This window comes from Acromyrmex echinatior, chromosome 8 (assembly GCF_024713525.1).
Source record: "Acromyrmex echinatior isolate Ae372 chromosome 8, ASM2471352v2, whole genome shotgun sequence".
Lineage (NCBI taxonomy): Eukaryota > Metazoa > Arthropoda > Insecta > Hymenoptera > Formicidae > Acromyrmex > Acromyrmex echinatior.
The window spans coordinates 1,851,553-1,869,681 of NC_141859.1; the positions used below are offsets into that span (position 1 = coordinate 1,851,553).

At 33.1% G+C, this 18,129-nt stretch overlaps 1 protein-coding gene across 15 annotated transcripts in view; it reads left to right on the plus strand.

The window, feature by feature from the left end:
- The window catches only part of LOC105150793 (uncharacterized), a 160,542-nt gene that overhangs the window by 133,271 nt on the left and 9,142 nt on the right, over window positions 1–18,129 (plus strand). For 3 of the 15 annotated variants that reach the window (XM_011064117.2, XM_011064119.2, XM_087408975.1), the window contains 4 exons: window positions 5,154–5,229; window positions 16,656–16,844; window positions 17,058–17,408; window positions 17,761–18,086. In XM_011064117.2, coding sequence (XP_011062419.1) covers window positions 5,188–5,229; window positions 16,656–16,844; window positions 17,058–17,408; window positions 17,761–18,086 — 908 coding nt within the window. In that variant the 5' untranslated portion in view covers window positions 5,154–5,187. Of the gene's footprint in view, window positions 1–5,153; window positions 5,230–12,197; window positions 13,331–13,698; window positions 14,475–14,648; window positions 14,709–16,655; window positions 16,845–17,057; window positions 17,409–17,760; window positions 18,087–18,129 lie in introns of those variants that run through there. The other 12 variants (XR_015546014.1, XR_015546013.1, XM_087408968.1 and 9 more) reach the window with 11 other exon arrangements.

Consider the following 18,129-nt stretch of genomic DNA (forward strand, 5'->3'; position numbering starts at 1 on the left):
AAATAGAGGTTGAACATTTACTGTAATTAAAATATATTTATCACGCCTATATATAGTACAGATCATTCCAGCAATATTGCAGCAACATTACAGCGTGCCAGCAATATTGCAGTAATGTAGAAACATTGCTGGAGGCTTTCATGCTGTATGGGACGCTTTATAAAATGTCTTCTATGAATGCAGAAAGTTCAGTTGATATATAGTTTCTCACACAGAAACAATGTTTTACAAAATGGAAATTCCCTCATGCCGTTACAATTTATTTCAATGAATGAAATCGCGCAGCTTGTCGCATGCTTAAATTCCATTATAATTGCGCAATCTTGAAGGTGTCCGTGGATAAGCGACGCAAATAATTCTCGAGCTCCGTTTTACGCCAATCCCACCATGTTAGACCTACGGCGTAATTTTCAACGATTACTCGGAGAGAGAAAGAAATTGCGTCTGCCGTGTGTCTGGACTTTGCCGAGCCGAGATGAGAGATAATAGGAATGTGAGAGCGCGGAATGGCCAGACGCGTTCTTAAGATGCAGCCACCTAATTGCACCGTTACGCACAGCCCGTTAAATCATCGCGAGCACCACTTCTCCCCCATATCGTCCGTATCTCAAAGATGTTATTAAAAGCCGCTGTGGCATTAATTGCGGAGTAATTAACTCCGGAGAGCTATATCGAATATTATTTTGTTCCGTACAATGCCAATTTGGCGTTTAATCAATGCAGAATTGTAATCTAGCGCTATTTAATTAATTGCGAATTTAACTAAATGAATTCTATGGCAATTAAGGTAAATAACGTGTGTATTTTAATCGAAGTTCCGCACAAGTTTTGTATCACCGCATAGAAATTTCTATATAAACACGTGGCGGATTATTATCAGCTAAAACCATCGATGATATTATACCATTTTGACTTTGCTGATTATTTTATTTATTTTTTTTCTTTTTTGTATTAGATTCAGATATACAGTACAGAATTGAAAATATGTCAATATAATACAAATAATTCTATAATGATATAAATAATACCAAAATAAATGTTTTACTAACCGTAAACAAAGATAAAAAATTACCAAACTGGTATCTCCAGTTTCTTTTAGTTAGCATTTCTAGAGGGATACTATCGACGGTTCTAGTGTTAAACAGGTCTTAGAGAAAAAAAATTCTCGTGTTACAGTCTTCGTGCAATCGACAAATTTACAGGAAGCGAAATTACGACTCGATAAATCCAGCTGACAAACTTGCGCGAATAATCGTATTCGCTGGAGGAGCCGATCGTGCTTTCCAGGCAATTGTATCACGCGCTGCGCCGCGTTGTTATTCTAATATGACGTATCAAATGCATTTAGCTGCACAAAATGCCTGGTGCCTTTTCTTCCTCAAATTGTGCCTTCAAATTGGGCACGTGCTCGCCATTTGCGGGTGCGAACCTAATTGAGCACGATCACCAACCATTTTGTACACGCACGCGCGAATAATAACGTCAAAAATTCCGATGTGGTTCGTGCGTTATTAAGTTGCTGCAGAGATTCTTATCTACCGCCATGGAGAGTGTTATACCTAATTGCCGGAAGAATAAAGTGCGCTTCTCGCACGCTTCTTTTCAAGACGCCAATTAAAGTTGGTCGCCGAGACTCTACGTAGCATAATATTGTGTTTTCCATTTATGTTTGCCCTCGTTAGCTTCCATTGTCTTGGATTTATCAGCACAAGTATTCGTTCACTTTTCACGAACTTTATCGTAAATGACCGCACGCGCGCGTGCGATTTAATTATAGAAATGAAGCCGTGTACTTGGTGGTGACCATACGTATGGGAGTAGCCTATGGTAATCGTGGCGAAGAGTACGTTTTTAGTAAAACTATAAATAATCTATGCAATAAGAGCATGCAAAAGTCGAATACCTGGGTCACCGGACGTTTTCGTTCGCTTCGTGCGTATGCCGTCGAACTCGACAGATTTGCGAAGTTTACGAATTGAACCTAATCGAATGCATTTATTTTAATTCCAGAGTTTCATCTAATGAAATAAATTCTTCAGACATCATTTATGTATACCGATGAAGATAGAACAATTTACGATAAAAATAAATAAAATTGAAACGAGATAAAATAGATAAATTTTTTTGTTATTTTGTGTGGATGAATTCGTAACAGGAATATATTATTTATAACGCTAAAAGAATTAACGGATTTTTAAGTTCTATTAAACTTTTTGTTATTGTATACTAAGAGAAAAGCTTTTGGTATTTGTAACTATTACATGTTACTATTATTATGATTATTAGTGCTATAACATAAATAATAATAGCTGTATGTAGTTCTATCAACAAATATATGTAGTTGGCATAAAAAATGATTACAAGTTATAGTTAAATTATAATAATTGTATCCATTTTTATTGTGTAATACATTAATAATAATTATCTGTAGTCATTTTCAGTGTCAACTGTTTATGCATATTTATTGATAGAACTGCATATAGTTATTATTAGTTACATTATTATATAACAATACCTAATCACACACACAAATTATGACAGTAATCTAATCATAATTATGACAACGTGTAATTATAATCACTAACACCGAAAACTTTTTTCTCAGACTAGTCTTAAAAACTTTTCAACAAAAAAATGTTTTTCAACTAAATAAAAAATTGTAACACTATATATATATATATAGTACGGTAAATTGACCTATATGAATAGAACAAAACTGAAAAAAATAAAGTTATACAACATAAAATTATTCCGAATCATTACATTATTTAAAAATTAAGAAAATATTCCAGGATCACTAGGATCCATATGTTTCAGTAACGGATTAACATAGATGTAATTTGTAAGAATACTGTCAACTCTGTATTTCTGCTTCGGCTACGATAATTTTAAAAGAGTTCATTAAGTGTCTAATGCAACTTCTAATCATAACACACTAACGCAAAATGTGCCTTCGTGCTCGGAGAAAATAGCAAATAAGTCGCGAACCACTATTCCTCTCAGTTCTTAACCATAAAAGTCTCGCGATTACGTCACGTTCGTGAGTCACAATGTCTGTTGGCCTAAAGACACTGTTACCACAGCGAGCCATCACATATCAATAATTTCCCGAAGAGCATCTCGTCAAGGACGACTGTCTTGAATTTTAATGAATTCGCATTGTACCGCTGAAAAAAATGGCGTTATTGTTTACTTCTACTTACGTGAGTGAGTAGATTTACATTAGCGATCGGAAATGTCTTTCAATTATTCTAATGTCAGCTGTACACAAATTCATGGATGAAAAGCGTATGAAAACGATCGAACCCGATAACATGATATCAAACGTGGTGATATCAAACGCGCCTACGCTACTGATCCACCCACATTGGCTCGATCTTTACAGAGAGATGGAGCGCTCGAAAGAGCAACAATGATCACCAGCCGTTCCATTCAGAGCTCGAATTCGTTTTGGCTTTGCAATTACCTTTGCGAGTCACCACGTGAATTGCGCTATAGTAATGCGGCAGGTGGAAACAAAAAGTGAAAGCCAATTATAAACCTTTGATATATTCCCGCTCGGAAATCGCGTGCACTCACGGTAGTTTGACGTTTCTCTTTCCGCGATTTTGAGAGATCGACAGCTTAAGAGAATTTTACGTTTTTATTTATCCAATATTAGTATATTGGTTTCTATTATTTAATTTGTTAATTATAATATATTATAAATTAAGTTTATAATTATAGGTTTATAAGTTAAATATAATGTATATATAAATTAAGTTTACAATTTATATTATTTAATGCTAATTTAAAAAATTTTGATTTATTACACAGTTTAAACAATGCTGAGATGAGACTAGTTAGTTTTCCTAATAATTTTTTGAACGCTGAATAATAAATCCGATTTTCAAATTGCTCCATCACGTCACAATTTGAAAAATTGACAATTAAAGTAGCCAAGATAGACCGTTTTTATATGTTTTGTTAAAATTATGATATATAGGTGACACGCTAGAGAAATAAACTCTGTATTTAACTATGCGTCTGAATTCTAACAATACAGATACTTAATTTTAATTGCAATAGAACTTCTTCAGTTCTTTGCACCATAATTATAATATGACAAAATATGTGAAAATAGTTTTTTTGCAACTTTTGTAAATTTCTCTAAATTGTGATATAAGATGCAACAATTTAGAAATCGAATTCGTATTCAGCATCCAAAAGAACTGAAAGAAAATAACTAATTTCTTTCAAATGTTCAAAAAAATTATTTTTTTGTTGGACTGTGTTATTAATCCAATTAACACTTCATGATAGGAAAATGCTTAATTTTATGTCGGAATATATTCGACATGTTGTTAGGAATCTGTAAGTAATAAATTTCTAAATGCAAAGCAAACCATATATTTATTTGGCCGATGGTTATTACGATGCATCCACTTATGGGGGCACTTATGCTTTGTAGCTAATACCAGCATGAAACTCTATTTTAAGTGTAATTATTTGGAACTCGAGGAACTGCATCGTTTTCCGTGCACACACGCCGAACCGATCTATTTTCACCCGCGATATTACCATTCTGCCAGTAGCGAATTACAGATACGCAACATTTGTCCTAAGTGTTTATGACGCCAACGCTGCAACCTTTATCAGAGTATTTAGCAAGCGTATCTCAATTTAACGAACGGGAAAGGCAGTTCGTAATCCCGTGAGAAATATGCGAAATTGATCAAATTTGTTAATTCCAAACTATGTTATATTTTTAATTACATTTACATTGTTCTTCTTCTTTTTGCTTGTATCTAAATAATTATATTTAAATATAAAAGTTGTATTTTGTATAATAATAAATGAAAATACTATCTTTTAAACCACATTAACATTGTTAGATATTGACAAAGTTAAATGGATAATCTATAAACGGTAATCATTTTGTAATGTTATACAATAAGAATGTATATAAATAATAAATAAAGATTTATCAAACTTGATATCGATATCGTCTCCTCAAGAAAATTTAATAAATAATTTTTTTGTTAAAATTTAAACAAAAGAATTTAGATCGTTATATTGTGGAATATTATGTACATATTTGTGTGCTAAGATTTATTATTGATTTATGTCCATTTATTGTTTCAGAAATAACGAAACTTTCGTTATTTTTACAGAACGAGAACACCGCAAGCAATAGACAGCTGAAATATGGCAGCACCGCAGGCGTCGTCGCGTCTCGAGATGCTGCAGGTAAAATAATCAATTTTATCTCCTTTAAAAATGGCAGCATTAAAAAAGATAAGTTTCCATCGACAGACAAATTAATAGGTTTACTTAAGAACGAACGTTTTTCAGCAGGCATTATTTAAAAGTCACTTGTATATAATTAATAGTATCATTAGTAATAAAATTTAAATTAGATATAAATTAGTATATATATAAAACAGTGGAATTGAATTTTATTTCTTTATAAATTTTTTTAATAATAATTTTAATTAATATTAAATATTTTAAATGTAATTTTAAATGTAACAAAATTTAAAGGATCTACTAATTTCAAATGAAGATTGCATTACCGATTAAATAAATAATATGCATTTGTTAATATCTAATACTGGTTAATAATTATAATAAGGATATAATATTATATAATTACTATTAAACGAATTATTATTAATTTCTTTCGCTAATATGGTTGTGGAAGCTTATTCTTTGAAAAAGTTTATTCTTGACTATGATGCTTCATTACATCAGATATTAATCATAATGTCCATAAAATAAACCGCGCACATCTGCGAAGATTTTATACTAAAAGGTTTTATAGAAAAAGGCATTTTTTTATTAGAATTTTTTATGAAAACGCAATAAACTGTACATCGACTCTTGTGTCACTACAGTTCTACTTTCTCTCTTTCTCTCTCTCTCTCTCTCTCTTTATATCACTTGTAATATTGAAGTATATTCTGGTTAAGGTAGACCGGTTAAGGCAGCTTTGACTCGTGTTCTTTTGGCCCACGTATCGTTTCTGTACCGAGCGAACGCATATATGGCATCTTGTTCAGGCAACGCGCGCACAATAATCGACCCACGTATCGATATATCCAAATCCGATGGACAGCTAATATTTAGACGAATATCAAGCGCAGGCCTTTCTTCCGCCTACTTTTCTACAGTTATGTTTCTCAATATATGAATATTAAAAAATCAATCAATTCAGTGCGAGCACAAGAATTACATTAAGAAGTTCAAAATAAATTCGTTGTCGAATCACAGCCATTTTTTCATATTTCAATATAATTTATGTTCGCTTGAATAATTTTATTATAATAATAATTTTTTTTGAAGATTTCAATAATAATGCACATTTAGGAAATCATTATCTGCTTCGATCATTTTGTATAAAATGGATGAATAATTAATACGATACAAAAGTAACTTATAACTTGCAAAGTGAAATTTAATAGAATAGATATTTATATGTTATCCTTCTTTTTATGTTGTTTCTAACTGAGTTTACTTTCGAAATCGTGACCACATATTGGAAACCCCTGTATACGAACTTTAATACCTGACTTTAATCTCTTACACGACACACCTCTAAGGGCAATCCCCGGCAAAAGATGGGCCTACGTTAAGCGAGAAAAGAATAGCGAGACTTGAAGGGAGTAAAAAAAGTGGACGCTTGGTTTGTCAACCATGACCATTGAGAGACTTGTAACCATAATACTGTGACATCACTTCCTTTGCACTGAGATGCGTCATACTTCGACAGACTTCTTAGTATTATCTTTATGAAACTACATCTAAAAAAATCTTGTTGCTGTACCGCTGTTTATAAAAATGAATATTCTGTCTTCATGTTCTAATTTTGCAAATGTTTTTGCACTAAATGACATTTATAATCTATGCATAGCATTCTCCTATAGATTCTATTTTTTTTTCTTTTTTTTTTTTGATTGTAGATAGTCTATAAATTGGACTTGATGTCATTCAATTGATGTAAATTATTACATCCTAAAGCGGACTAATTATTCAATGATGTACCTAATTGTTACATGATATGCCAAGCACAATACATATTTTCTCGTAAATTTTGTAACACGATAACACATAGATTTTAAATTATCTAAACATGACTCCAAATACAAACACTTGTACGTGTTCATAATTCAACAATTTTAAAAAATCTTTTATAAAAAACTTCCGAAGTGTTAGTTTGCTTCAATTCTCAATAATTCTTCCTTCTCACATTTATCGTTTTTTTATTGTATGTCTTGGTTATATTATGATAACATTCTCAACGAAACTATTCTGTATATTTACATATTGCATGTCATTTGACTTGAAGATGAAAAATCAAACGGAAATTTTCATAATTAATAATTTTTAGTAATAATTTAGTAATAATAAGTTAAATAACTTAATTAGTTTACCTTTTCTATTTCGGCGCATCACGATTTTTATGCTAATACAATAAATAGTTTTTGCATATTCCATTTTGTGTGGGCGTGTAAGAAGAAGATCAATCTTTCATATTAAATTTTCTTAATGCTTGCTTAGCTATCAAAAAATCGCGAATAGTTATCTTTCGGCGCTAAAGAGGTTATTAATTAAATTGAATTCAAGATAATAATTAAAATGTAATCTGCTAGAGAATCAAGTTGAAGAATTAAATTGTATAGCATTATCATGCAATATATTTTACTGATACAAATTTACGAATATTATCTTTACTTGATCACTAATTTGAATTAATTTACAGATTATTAAAATTAACATAAAAATTCTGACAGTTATTGCAGCACATCAAAATTATCAAATTTGTATCATGCTGAGATAAAGAGATACTGTGAGAATCAATGATCTCATGTCAAACAAAAAAGATTTTTTTTTTATGGTTAAACTAATTCATTAAATTACACTAATATGATGATAATAGATATAATAATTAATCTAACGATAAGATTCAAAATAATTTTGCGATTGAAATTGTTGTGTACTTTATGAAAATTGCCACGTTTTGAATTTTGTATAAGGTATAAGAGATAGTAAATAAATACGCAATTTCCAAAGAAAATTAAAAACATTAATGCAGGCAGAGTTAATGCGAAATGCATTGTGTAAGCAATGTGCGATTCATCTTTGGGCAATTCTTAATATTAACGCGCAAAAATGATCGAATAGCCGAGTGAACGACGCACATATTTCACAGTGCCCACGCTTGACCTTCCTACATCGAAGGTGTGAATCGAAAAAAAAAAAGATATCGAATGAATGCATTACGTCATTATCGCTTGAAGTATGCAACTCGATCGTGATTATATACGATTATGTTATTCGCTCGCTAATATATTTCCAAAATATTTTATGATCGCCAGTATTATTTGTTATCATAATAGACTAAGGAATTTAATAAAATGTATTATTTATTTATTAGATCAAAAATTATCAAATTGGAATTTATTAGAATTATTAAATTGCAAAAATATCTGAGAACTTCTAATTTTAAACTAAACATTTCAAAGCGACTATCATCGAAAATTGTAGTTTCTAGAAAACTATTTCTTCCGGTTAATTATAGACCGTGAAATAATTGAGATACTAGACCATTTTTAAACATTGTAGAAAGTGTAATGTGTAATCTGTAGCATGTTCTAGAATTTTTATCGGACCGTAACCTTTTACATTACAAATTTCTACTTGTTAAAAAAATTATGAAATATAATATATATTTATTGTAGCTAACATAAGAGAGGTAAATATAGAAAAAAATCTGATCAAAATCTTCAAACGCATAATTCTACTATCGCATGGGACAGATATACATTTCATGAGCACGTAGCTCAGCACGCATCGACACGCAGGAAAACTGGTGCGTGTTGCACGGAAAACGAAGTGCGCTCGCTCGGATAAATCTGAAACGTGGTTTCAGAGCAAGGAGGACCGCCGAGAACGGCAACGAGTTAGCTCATAAATAATTGATGAGGAGGTGCGATGCAGCTTCGCTCGCCACCGATTTGTAATTGTAATTTCGTGAGGTGCATGTCCAGTTAAGCAAAGTAATTATGGCCAGGTTTCGTTATCGGGACACGTGCACGATGCAAGACAACGAGATGCGTCCGCCGCAAACTCGGAGTTGCTTCTCGTCTTTCTTTTCTCGCCGTTCTATCTCGTTCATTTAAGGGTGTATTACACGTATTTTTTAACAAAATGAAAAAAATTATGAGAGAATAACAAATTTTTCTCTATTATACTTGAAAATAATAAATACAAAAATATCGATTTAGAATTTGGATCAAAAATCATTTCAATAAAAAGTAGATATATTTTTATAAGATAACGAATAAATTTGTATTTAAAGTATAAAATTATATTGTTAAGTATATAAATATTGACCTTATTAAACTTTCATAAGTTAATAACATTCATTTTTGTATGGAAAGTATAAATTTTTAATTTCACTCACTTTTTGCAGAGATTATTATACACCTGATAGATCTTTAATTTTCATTGCTGCGAATAATGCATTTTTAAAACAGGGATCGGAACCAATGGGATCGGAAACATACAGACGTAGAGACTAGATTTGTATTACGAATTACAAGCCCGCAAAAATATCTTTCGACGAGATCGCGACGATTGGAATCCACTTTTCATGTTTATAATGAGAAATTAATTCCAAACTTGTACCAGCATTGAATCACCCTTTCGTAGAAATGCCACGCCGATACAGCATGAGGTACGTAAAAAGTTTGCATGGTCGCACGCGAAAATTCGATTTGTCTTCGACGAAATGCAAAGTTCAAGGTTTCTTGGGAGCATCGTCGGTCGCGCGAAATGATTAGGTCTCGGTCTGCCGAGCGCCGTAATCGCGAGTGTAGTACCTGCACCCAACATTTCCACGGTTTCCCTCCTTGTTCTGCTTCCTCTGGCGAGCAATAAATTTTGTATTTGTCGTAACCTCGTTTTCAAACGTGACGTTCGGCAGCGGGCGTCTCGCGGGATCAATATTTCGAAAGGGATAAAGGGAAGGGGAAGAGAGGAGTCATCCGAGGTACAAACGTATAAATAGATAATTCTCCAAATAACGACTATGTAGCCACTGTAGCCCTGCACGTCAAACAACAATCGGATATATGGAAATTACTTGGCCGTATTCTGTCGCGCGTTGACGTTACATTTATGAAGTAGCGGGGAAAGAGACTTGGAAGCGAAAAAAAATTTGATTATCGAGAGTTAATTGAAATCCAATCTACAGAAATTTGCACAATACAATTCCGTTTATAGCTATTTAAATTAAAACTAACCATAAAAGGGTATTGTACTTTGACTCTCAGCAATTCAGATTCTTTAAATAAATTATACAATGAAAGAAACATTAATATACAGGGCAAAAATTCGCACAGGAAACATTTTAGTTAAAAAAAAACCTTATTTGTAGAAAATAAACATTAATTAAAAATTTTATATGAATATGTTTAAATACTTTTTTCGCGTGTCTAAATAATAAAATTTTTTATTTTCGCTTATTTTTAAAATGATATATTTTAATCATTACACATCTTTTCGGATCAAATAATTTTGAAAAAATATACAATCTATTTTATTCTTTGTTAAGAAATTGCGAATTAATACGTACTTTTTAAACATAAGGTTTTTTCTTTAAGATATCTTTTCTGTGTAAATACTTATTGTACTCATCGTGGCAATATCAAGCATTTAAAAAGATTTTATCGAATATGGTAAGAAAATTAACAATTTTATTACAAAAACGAGATATTTTTTTCACTTGCAATAAAATGGTTATAAATTCGTTTGCAACCGAAATTGTAGAGCGATTGGTTCACAATTTATCTCCTCTCAAAAGAGTTATGTTTCACATTTATATTCTTTTGCAAATTACGCGTTATATTGATACTTTTAAGAGGGAAGCGTGTTTTTTCTCCTGCGAAGCCAATTTTCACGGCAGCTTGCGTCCAGTACTTCTACGAAAACGTACTTCTACGCAAAAGGCAGAACTCAGCGGTGAAATCAAAGTGACGATAGCTAGGTAAATCTTTTTTCCTTCCCTTTTTTTATTTCCAATAATATGACGCAGCAATACGTTACGAACTTGATAGGCGGCACGCGAATGGGGTGCTTCCCGAGAAGCATTACAACGATTTTTCCTAGAATTCTATTCCTGACCAAGTGTACAGAGCAGTGCTATTAAATTTGAAATAGGACATGGTTTACAAAAATATTCAGCAGCTGTAGACAACTTCCCACGGCATAGAATATAATCTTAATTTCTATGCCGCGCGACAAGTAGAACGCCTATTGAAATTTTGAAACGTCCAATACAATTAGTTTTTATAATAGATTGTCGACTTCTATTTGGCAAATAAAATTACTCATCACTCGATGCGAGATGCAACTGCGATAATGTTTACCTTATTGATGCAAATTGACATTAACTCGTCCGAACGGTCTATTTTTCACGTTGGCGAGCCACTTTCTCATGAAAGTGACAAGGAAGTAATAAATCTTGATTAATCAACTATCAAACATATGACTCGTTTATATCAATTTCTAGGATCACTTCCATTACTTTTTTCAACCTTGAACTTTGTACTTCTGTGAAATTTCCAAGTAACATCGATAGACTGTCTTGAGTTCTTTGAGAGCACGATTTACACCACGCGAGTAAATTTACCGTGACTGTAATATTCCGTGACGAACTAACTTTATTATTACTAGGAAAAAAAATTTAGTGCTTTAAATAAAATTAACATTTTTAACAGCAATCAAACACACTTTGTTTTTATAACAAAAAATTTAGTTCCTTTTGCTTAATATTTTCTCGCTGAACTCAAAAATTTTCATTTACGTTAACTAAACAGCTTTATTAATTTAACATTCTCATTTAATACATTTTTATAAATATTTACTGTTACAGCAAAATTTTGATTTATACAACAAAATATTTTTCTTAGTGTACTAAAAAAATATTTTATATATTTATATAATTATATATCTTAATGTATTATTTTTTTAAAAAGGAAAGAGAAAAAGATAGAGTTGTTTTAATTTAATATTAAATGTTTAAACAAGAAATTTGAAAACATTGCATGTTAATACAAAATTATAAAAGTGTGACAATATGTTTTAAATTAGATATATTTATTATATTCATTTATAAATCTGTCAATGTCACGTCGCGTTATTTGGAGAAATCGCTATCGTAATGTATTATTAAAATATCATTTAAGTTTTCCTTAAAAGCGTTTTAGTATCGCACTAAAGCATGCAATACGTCACGTTTTACGCAACTTGTATCCTGTACATAAATCCTGTACATAAATCCGCGCACTTGTATATTGGAGATTCTATACGTCTAGCCGCTCTTTTCTCGATTACGTCACCGACCGCAAAGGTAGGAGCGGAAAGAAATGTTAAACTATTAAAACGAATCGATATAAATCGACACTTGAGACTCGGTCATGTGTACATGGGTGCCTTTTCGATCGTCCGCCCAATACGATAGTGATGGCTATCATCCACTGTCGTAAGGGTGGATAGCTTACATTAGACGGACATGCGCCCTGTGCTTCGCGATGTCGGCACACTGTAGTTTGCAACAACACAGTTGTGATGGTAACACTCACAGTGTGCTGCAGTCCTATCGGCGTGGCAATGTGCGCGTTTGTTACTGATTATTAAACTGTCCATCCCCGGCTAATTCGTATTCCGTAACTTTCGCGAAATTAATCATTTCGCGATTAACCACGCGATCGCTTATGAAAACGTTCGACTGCGTTCGCGCGTATTCGCAGTGGTATCATACATGCGTTTCACCGGTTCGTGTTGACATTGAACGCGTGTGCTGTCGTGTTTTGCACGCGTGCAAATTTGCATGAGTGTTAGATCGCGATTTTACATGGGGAACGATACGCGTATCGCACTACGACATTATCTTTCGCGAAAATATCACTTACGCTAAAATATGAAATCGAATCACTTTGTACGTTGTTTCTGTGTACCTACTCGTTATCACGACCGTATCGATTTAACAAAGTATTGCCCTCCGTAGATTCACTAACAAGTACAAATTCCAGTAAATCCCAGAAATTATAAACTATCACAGTATGATAATGCTGCAAAAACGCTTGAACATTTTAATCAAAAATGAAAATGTCTAATTCTGAAACATAAAATTGACGGTATATTTTCTGAAGTATACAGTCTATACTGTTTAGATATGAAAGAAGCAATGGTAATCCAATCGTTTGAGTTAAATAACATTTTGTTAATTTTAATTTCGATGTCTGTCAAAATGTAAATCAATCCATTTCTGTGGTTAATTTGTAAGGTAAAAATGTCTATATTAAATGTATATATTAATAAATGATAAATTAAATTTGAGTCAAATATAATAGATTCTTTACTTAAATTGTTTAATTCCATTGTTAAACAATTTAATTAATATAATGATATATTCAGTAGAAGCAGTGAGCGATTTACAGAAAGTATTAAAAGTAAATCCAATTAAGTATAATTTGACATTATAAATTTAAGAATAAAAAAATTGTATTTGTCCTCATTTTTATTACAAAATTTTATCCATTTAAGAAGATCATATCTTAATATATCTTATAATAAAATTACTCTACTTAATTTATTCTATAATTAAAGCAAATTCAAATGAAATTATCAAATTTCTACGATAATAAATCACAGGTTCACGTCGTTACGTTCAAAAAGTTAAATTTGGATTTAACTCACGGAGTAGATACATTGCGTGACAGTGCAGGTGTGCATCTGCTGCAATAGTATGAATAAAACAATTTAAAATATATCTATTAAGTGCAGTAGATGTTAACATGCCACGATAAGAGAAAGTTATTTATATAAAGACATTTTGAAGATAACATCGGAAAGGTACTTCCATCGCACGCGAATTTATAAGATATCGATAAGCAACCTTAATAATGTTGAAAGTTGCTTCAAACACGTAAGTTCTCTCTTTCGTAAAGTTGGCGAAAAAGAAATTGTGAACTTGACATATCACCTCATATTGCAACCTCTATTTATCGTCAGTACAAGTAGACTTGTGTGACTACTTTAGCAAAAAGTTCCTTTTCATTTTTTTTTTTTTAGAAATTCTATGCTAGACCTAAAATAGCACATGTCGTGTGAACCGTAGTAAAGTAAATTAAAAAATGTGAATTGCAAACCAACAAACTCTATAAAACTGTGAATCTATGAACTGCTTGAAAAAATTAAGATAAATGATTCGTAATTGGATGAAATCGTACCTGAGTTTTCAATGTGAAAGAGTTTGTGCGAGGATCTCTCAAAACAAACACAACACTGACGACATTCGGAAGAACTGAGAACTCAAAGAGATGCATATCCGGTCGCAACAGCTGGGCACTCGCGGAGTCTCCATGGACATGAAAACATCATGGGCGGCTCCGGAACACGATTCTACGTTTCCTAGTTTGGAAACTATGGTATATTGATTTCAAAAGCTCAATACAAATTTCAAAAATGATGTAAATGCGTCACAAGATACAACAAGATCCGAGAACACAAAAATAACCGCAGTCAAAAATTTATTTAGTTTCTCTTAATTTTTCAAATTGTGTCTTTAATGAATGAGTGCCATAATTTTTTTTTTTAATCAGGGTCAATACAAAATTATCATTTAATGAGCACATTTCAACGAAGATGGAGAAATAACGCAAGTAAGTGATCGTATCATTAAAGCGGGTCAACGTCATGCATTTCGTAAGACAGTATCCTGAAGTTGGAAAAGGAGAAACTGCGAGGCGAGATACGCGAGAAACGGGAACATCGCTTATTCTATATACGGTCATGTATGTCGGAGTCGTCGACTTCACGAAAACTCGGATAATGCGTCCAGGCGATTTAAATCGATACCCAATTCACGATCCTTCCTAAAAACCACTCGCGTACGTTTCTATCGTTACAGAACGAGCGCAGTTCTGAAGCGCAATTTATCTATTTTTAAGCAATTAACCCAATCATTTAAGTTTTTTTATTTACTTTTATCTTTTTTGCCATTTCTTTATTAGCAATCAGTTATTAACAGATTGAATCATTATTAAATTATATTTAACTAGAATACAATGAAAATATAGCTATCATGTTTACTATTCATATCGTTATAATCTCGCGAGTGTGAATTACCATTTACCAATGCAACACATTACAGGTATTTAATGGGTCAAAGAAATAATGATAATCCTATTATACAGTCAATAATGCATATAATTTAACTCTCTGTGGGAATTTATTTCCTACACCTGGAAAGTATTTTTGCTTTGCAATATTGAATTAATCTAACATTAAATAAATATACATATTGTAAGATGGTTGTCTAGAATTCAATATATCACCTTAATGCAGTTTGTATGTATATACATCTAAACATTTTTTATGGCATATTTGCCAGTTATAAAATTATGAGTAAATTCAATTAACACACACATTATTCAATGATCTTTGCGCTGAATTTACGAGTTTACGTTTGTAACTGCATGGTATACAGAGGCAAAGTGTCCAATATGGCGGATTCATTAGGAATGAATCAATTAGTGGCGCGGCTGATTGCCGATGCAATTCGAGGGGATATGCAATTAGGAGGTGCTGCATGATTATTAAACCGCAGTTGATCCTTGCTCTATCATTTCCGAAACGGTTATACAAAATTTCAATCGTTACAAATGTATTTTAGGCCGTTATGTCAAAAACATAATTTTTTTTATTGAAAGAACAACAAAATTATTAAACCTTCACGGAAAGAACGATTTTACTCAAATATCTAAAAATTTAGGTAGATATAGATCTGTGAAAATAATTTTGTTGAACCATTAAAATAATTAGAAACTCAAGAATTGGTTAGCAATGCTGCAGAAAGCAATTTGACATAGTAATCAATTTGAGTGCCTTACATAATTATTTTGACGATACAACAAAACTATTTTTAATTCTGTATTTAGCTAAATTGTTAGATACTACAGCAAAACCATTCTTTCTATATTGAAGAAATATCGTTCCATTTTAATTCACTTCTTTACAATATTCAATGAAAACGTATATTTCAAATGCTGTATTATCACATTTTTTAAATCTATAGTTTCCCCATCTCGGAAAAATTTTTCTTTCTCCAATATACGATTATAATTAAATCAATACAATTGTAAAAAAAAAAATCGATTCCAATTTACAGAACGAATAGCAGCACGAATCTATTTTTTTTTTTGTCAACTCGTTTTATAAATGCAATTGGAATCTTATCTTTTTAACACGCGGCTACATAATAATCGTGCGCGTTTACAACTCTACAATCAAGAGTAGTACCTTTAATAATATACACCTTGGAAGTAAAAGAGCCAAAACGTCAGGGCGGCGCAGGGTTAAGAAACGAACGAGCTGCTTTAGCATAATAATGAGTTTACTAACCCCCCTTGCATGTAGGTTAAAGGTGAATCGATGAGGCAGCGCCGGTGCCTGTATGTGCATCGTCGTTCCTATAGCCTGCAAGTAGAGCTTGCCGCGATACCATGCACCTCTCGCATGCGAGCCGACGTTCCAACCGCGGGCAACGTCGGCCCGCATTTCTGCGCGGTGACACGCCGATGCTCAAAGCGAATTATTCCGTGACACAGGCTCGCTTCCAGCAGAAACAGCTGCAGGAGAAGGAGCAGAAGCTGCTGCAGCTATACGACCAGCAACAGCAGAGAGCCTACCAAGTTGTACAGCGGAGTAGCGCCGGTTCCAACGGTTCCGGCCCGATCAGAACCGCGTCAACGACTACGACGGCGTCCCACACGACCTCGACCTCGCAAGGTGGTAAGGTAAGTGAAAAAGCCAGCAAGTCGGTTTACCACTTATACTACAAATCATTTGTTTTGTTGCACGATCATTTATTTCTGGGAGCGATTTTAGAAATATAAATGCCATTTTTTTCTTTCTTTCGCAAAGAAATGAGATTTTAAATTGTAAATTTAGACTATCTCGAGTATAATTTGTCGTTTGAATTTCTCGTTCGAGCTTTAATTATCGTACAGGTGAGGCAAATGTTCGACGAAAGACGGCAGACTACCGTGAAGGGAATCGACAGGAGCTACCCACTGGAACCGCTTGAGAACAAGCTGCGAAAGCAAGCGAATACAAACGGCGTGGCGTCGCAGAGGAATGGTAATGTGACGGTGAATCGACAGTCCGTGAAACGCGTGTCGCGCGCGGATGTTAACAGCAACGTTAACGGCGGCAAGCCTGTCGTTTCTTACCATGAAGAGATCATTCGCGAGTCGTTTGGCCCGTCTATACGTCGTCATGATGATGAGGACGAGTACGGCGTCGAGAATCGCATCGCTACGTTCGCCAATGGACATTATCGTCACGAAGCTGATAATGAGGTTGGTTGCGCGTGAAATGTCAATACTTTGCTTAATCTTTAATTTGACGTTGCGTCCTATATAGAACAATTTTCCTGGAATCTTTTAGAAAAAAGATCCTTATCTCAACTAGAATTCTAATAGATTTAATCAGAAAATTCTGATTCGTCCATTTTCAATTAGAATTCTAATTAATTCAAAATCAGACAGTTTTTTCAGTGTATATCTAAAATCACAAAATTAAAATTAAAAGAGTTGGAAAGAATATTCCCTTGAGTATATAATTTTATTCAAAGCAGCAGTTACTCTGCTGAGCACGTTTCAGGAATATTGTTATTTTTTTATTATCTGTGTGTTAATATCTTGTATGCAGCAAGAAGAAGCGTTGGATCAGGAGACGGTAGAGAGAAATCGTATGATGGCGAAGATTCATCTAATGGGGTTCGACGAGACTCTAAAGCATCGAGTGAGGAACGATTTAGAGAGCGAGGAGTTTCCGGAATACCTCATGGTGAATGTGCCCGACAAGCTCCCGAAGAGGAACGTTACGAAGAAATTATCTCAAGCGGAAGAACGACTCGAACGATTCAAGAACGCGAATGCGAAAAGAAGTAACATGCCGAAACAGGCGACTTCGACCAATACGGTGATAAGAAAGCGATCGGAACAAGTTGTGATTCCGACAAAATCCAATTCCAGGTAAGAACGTTTCTCATATTATTATTGAAACTGAAATTGTAAG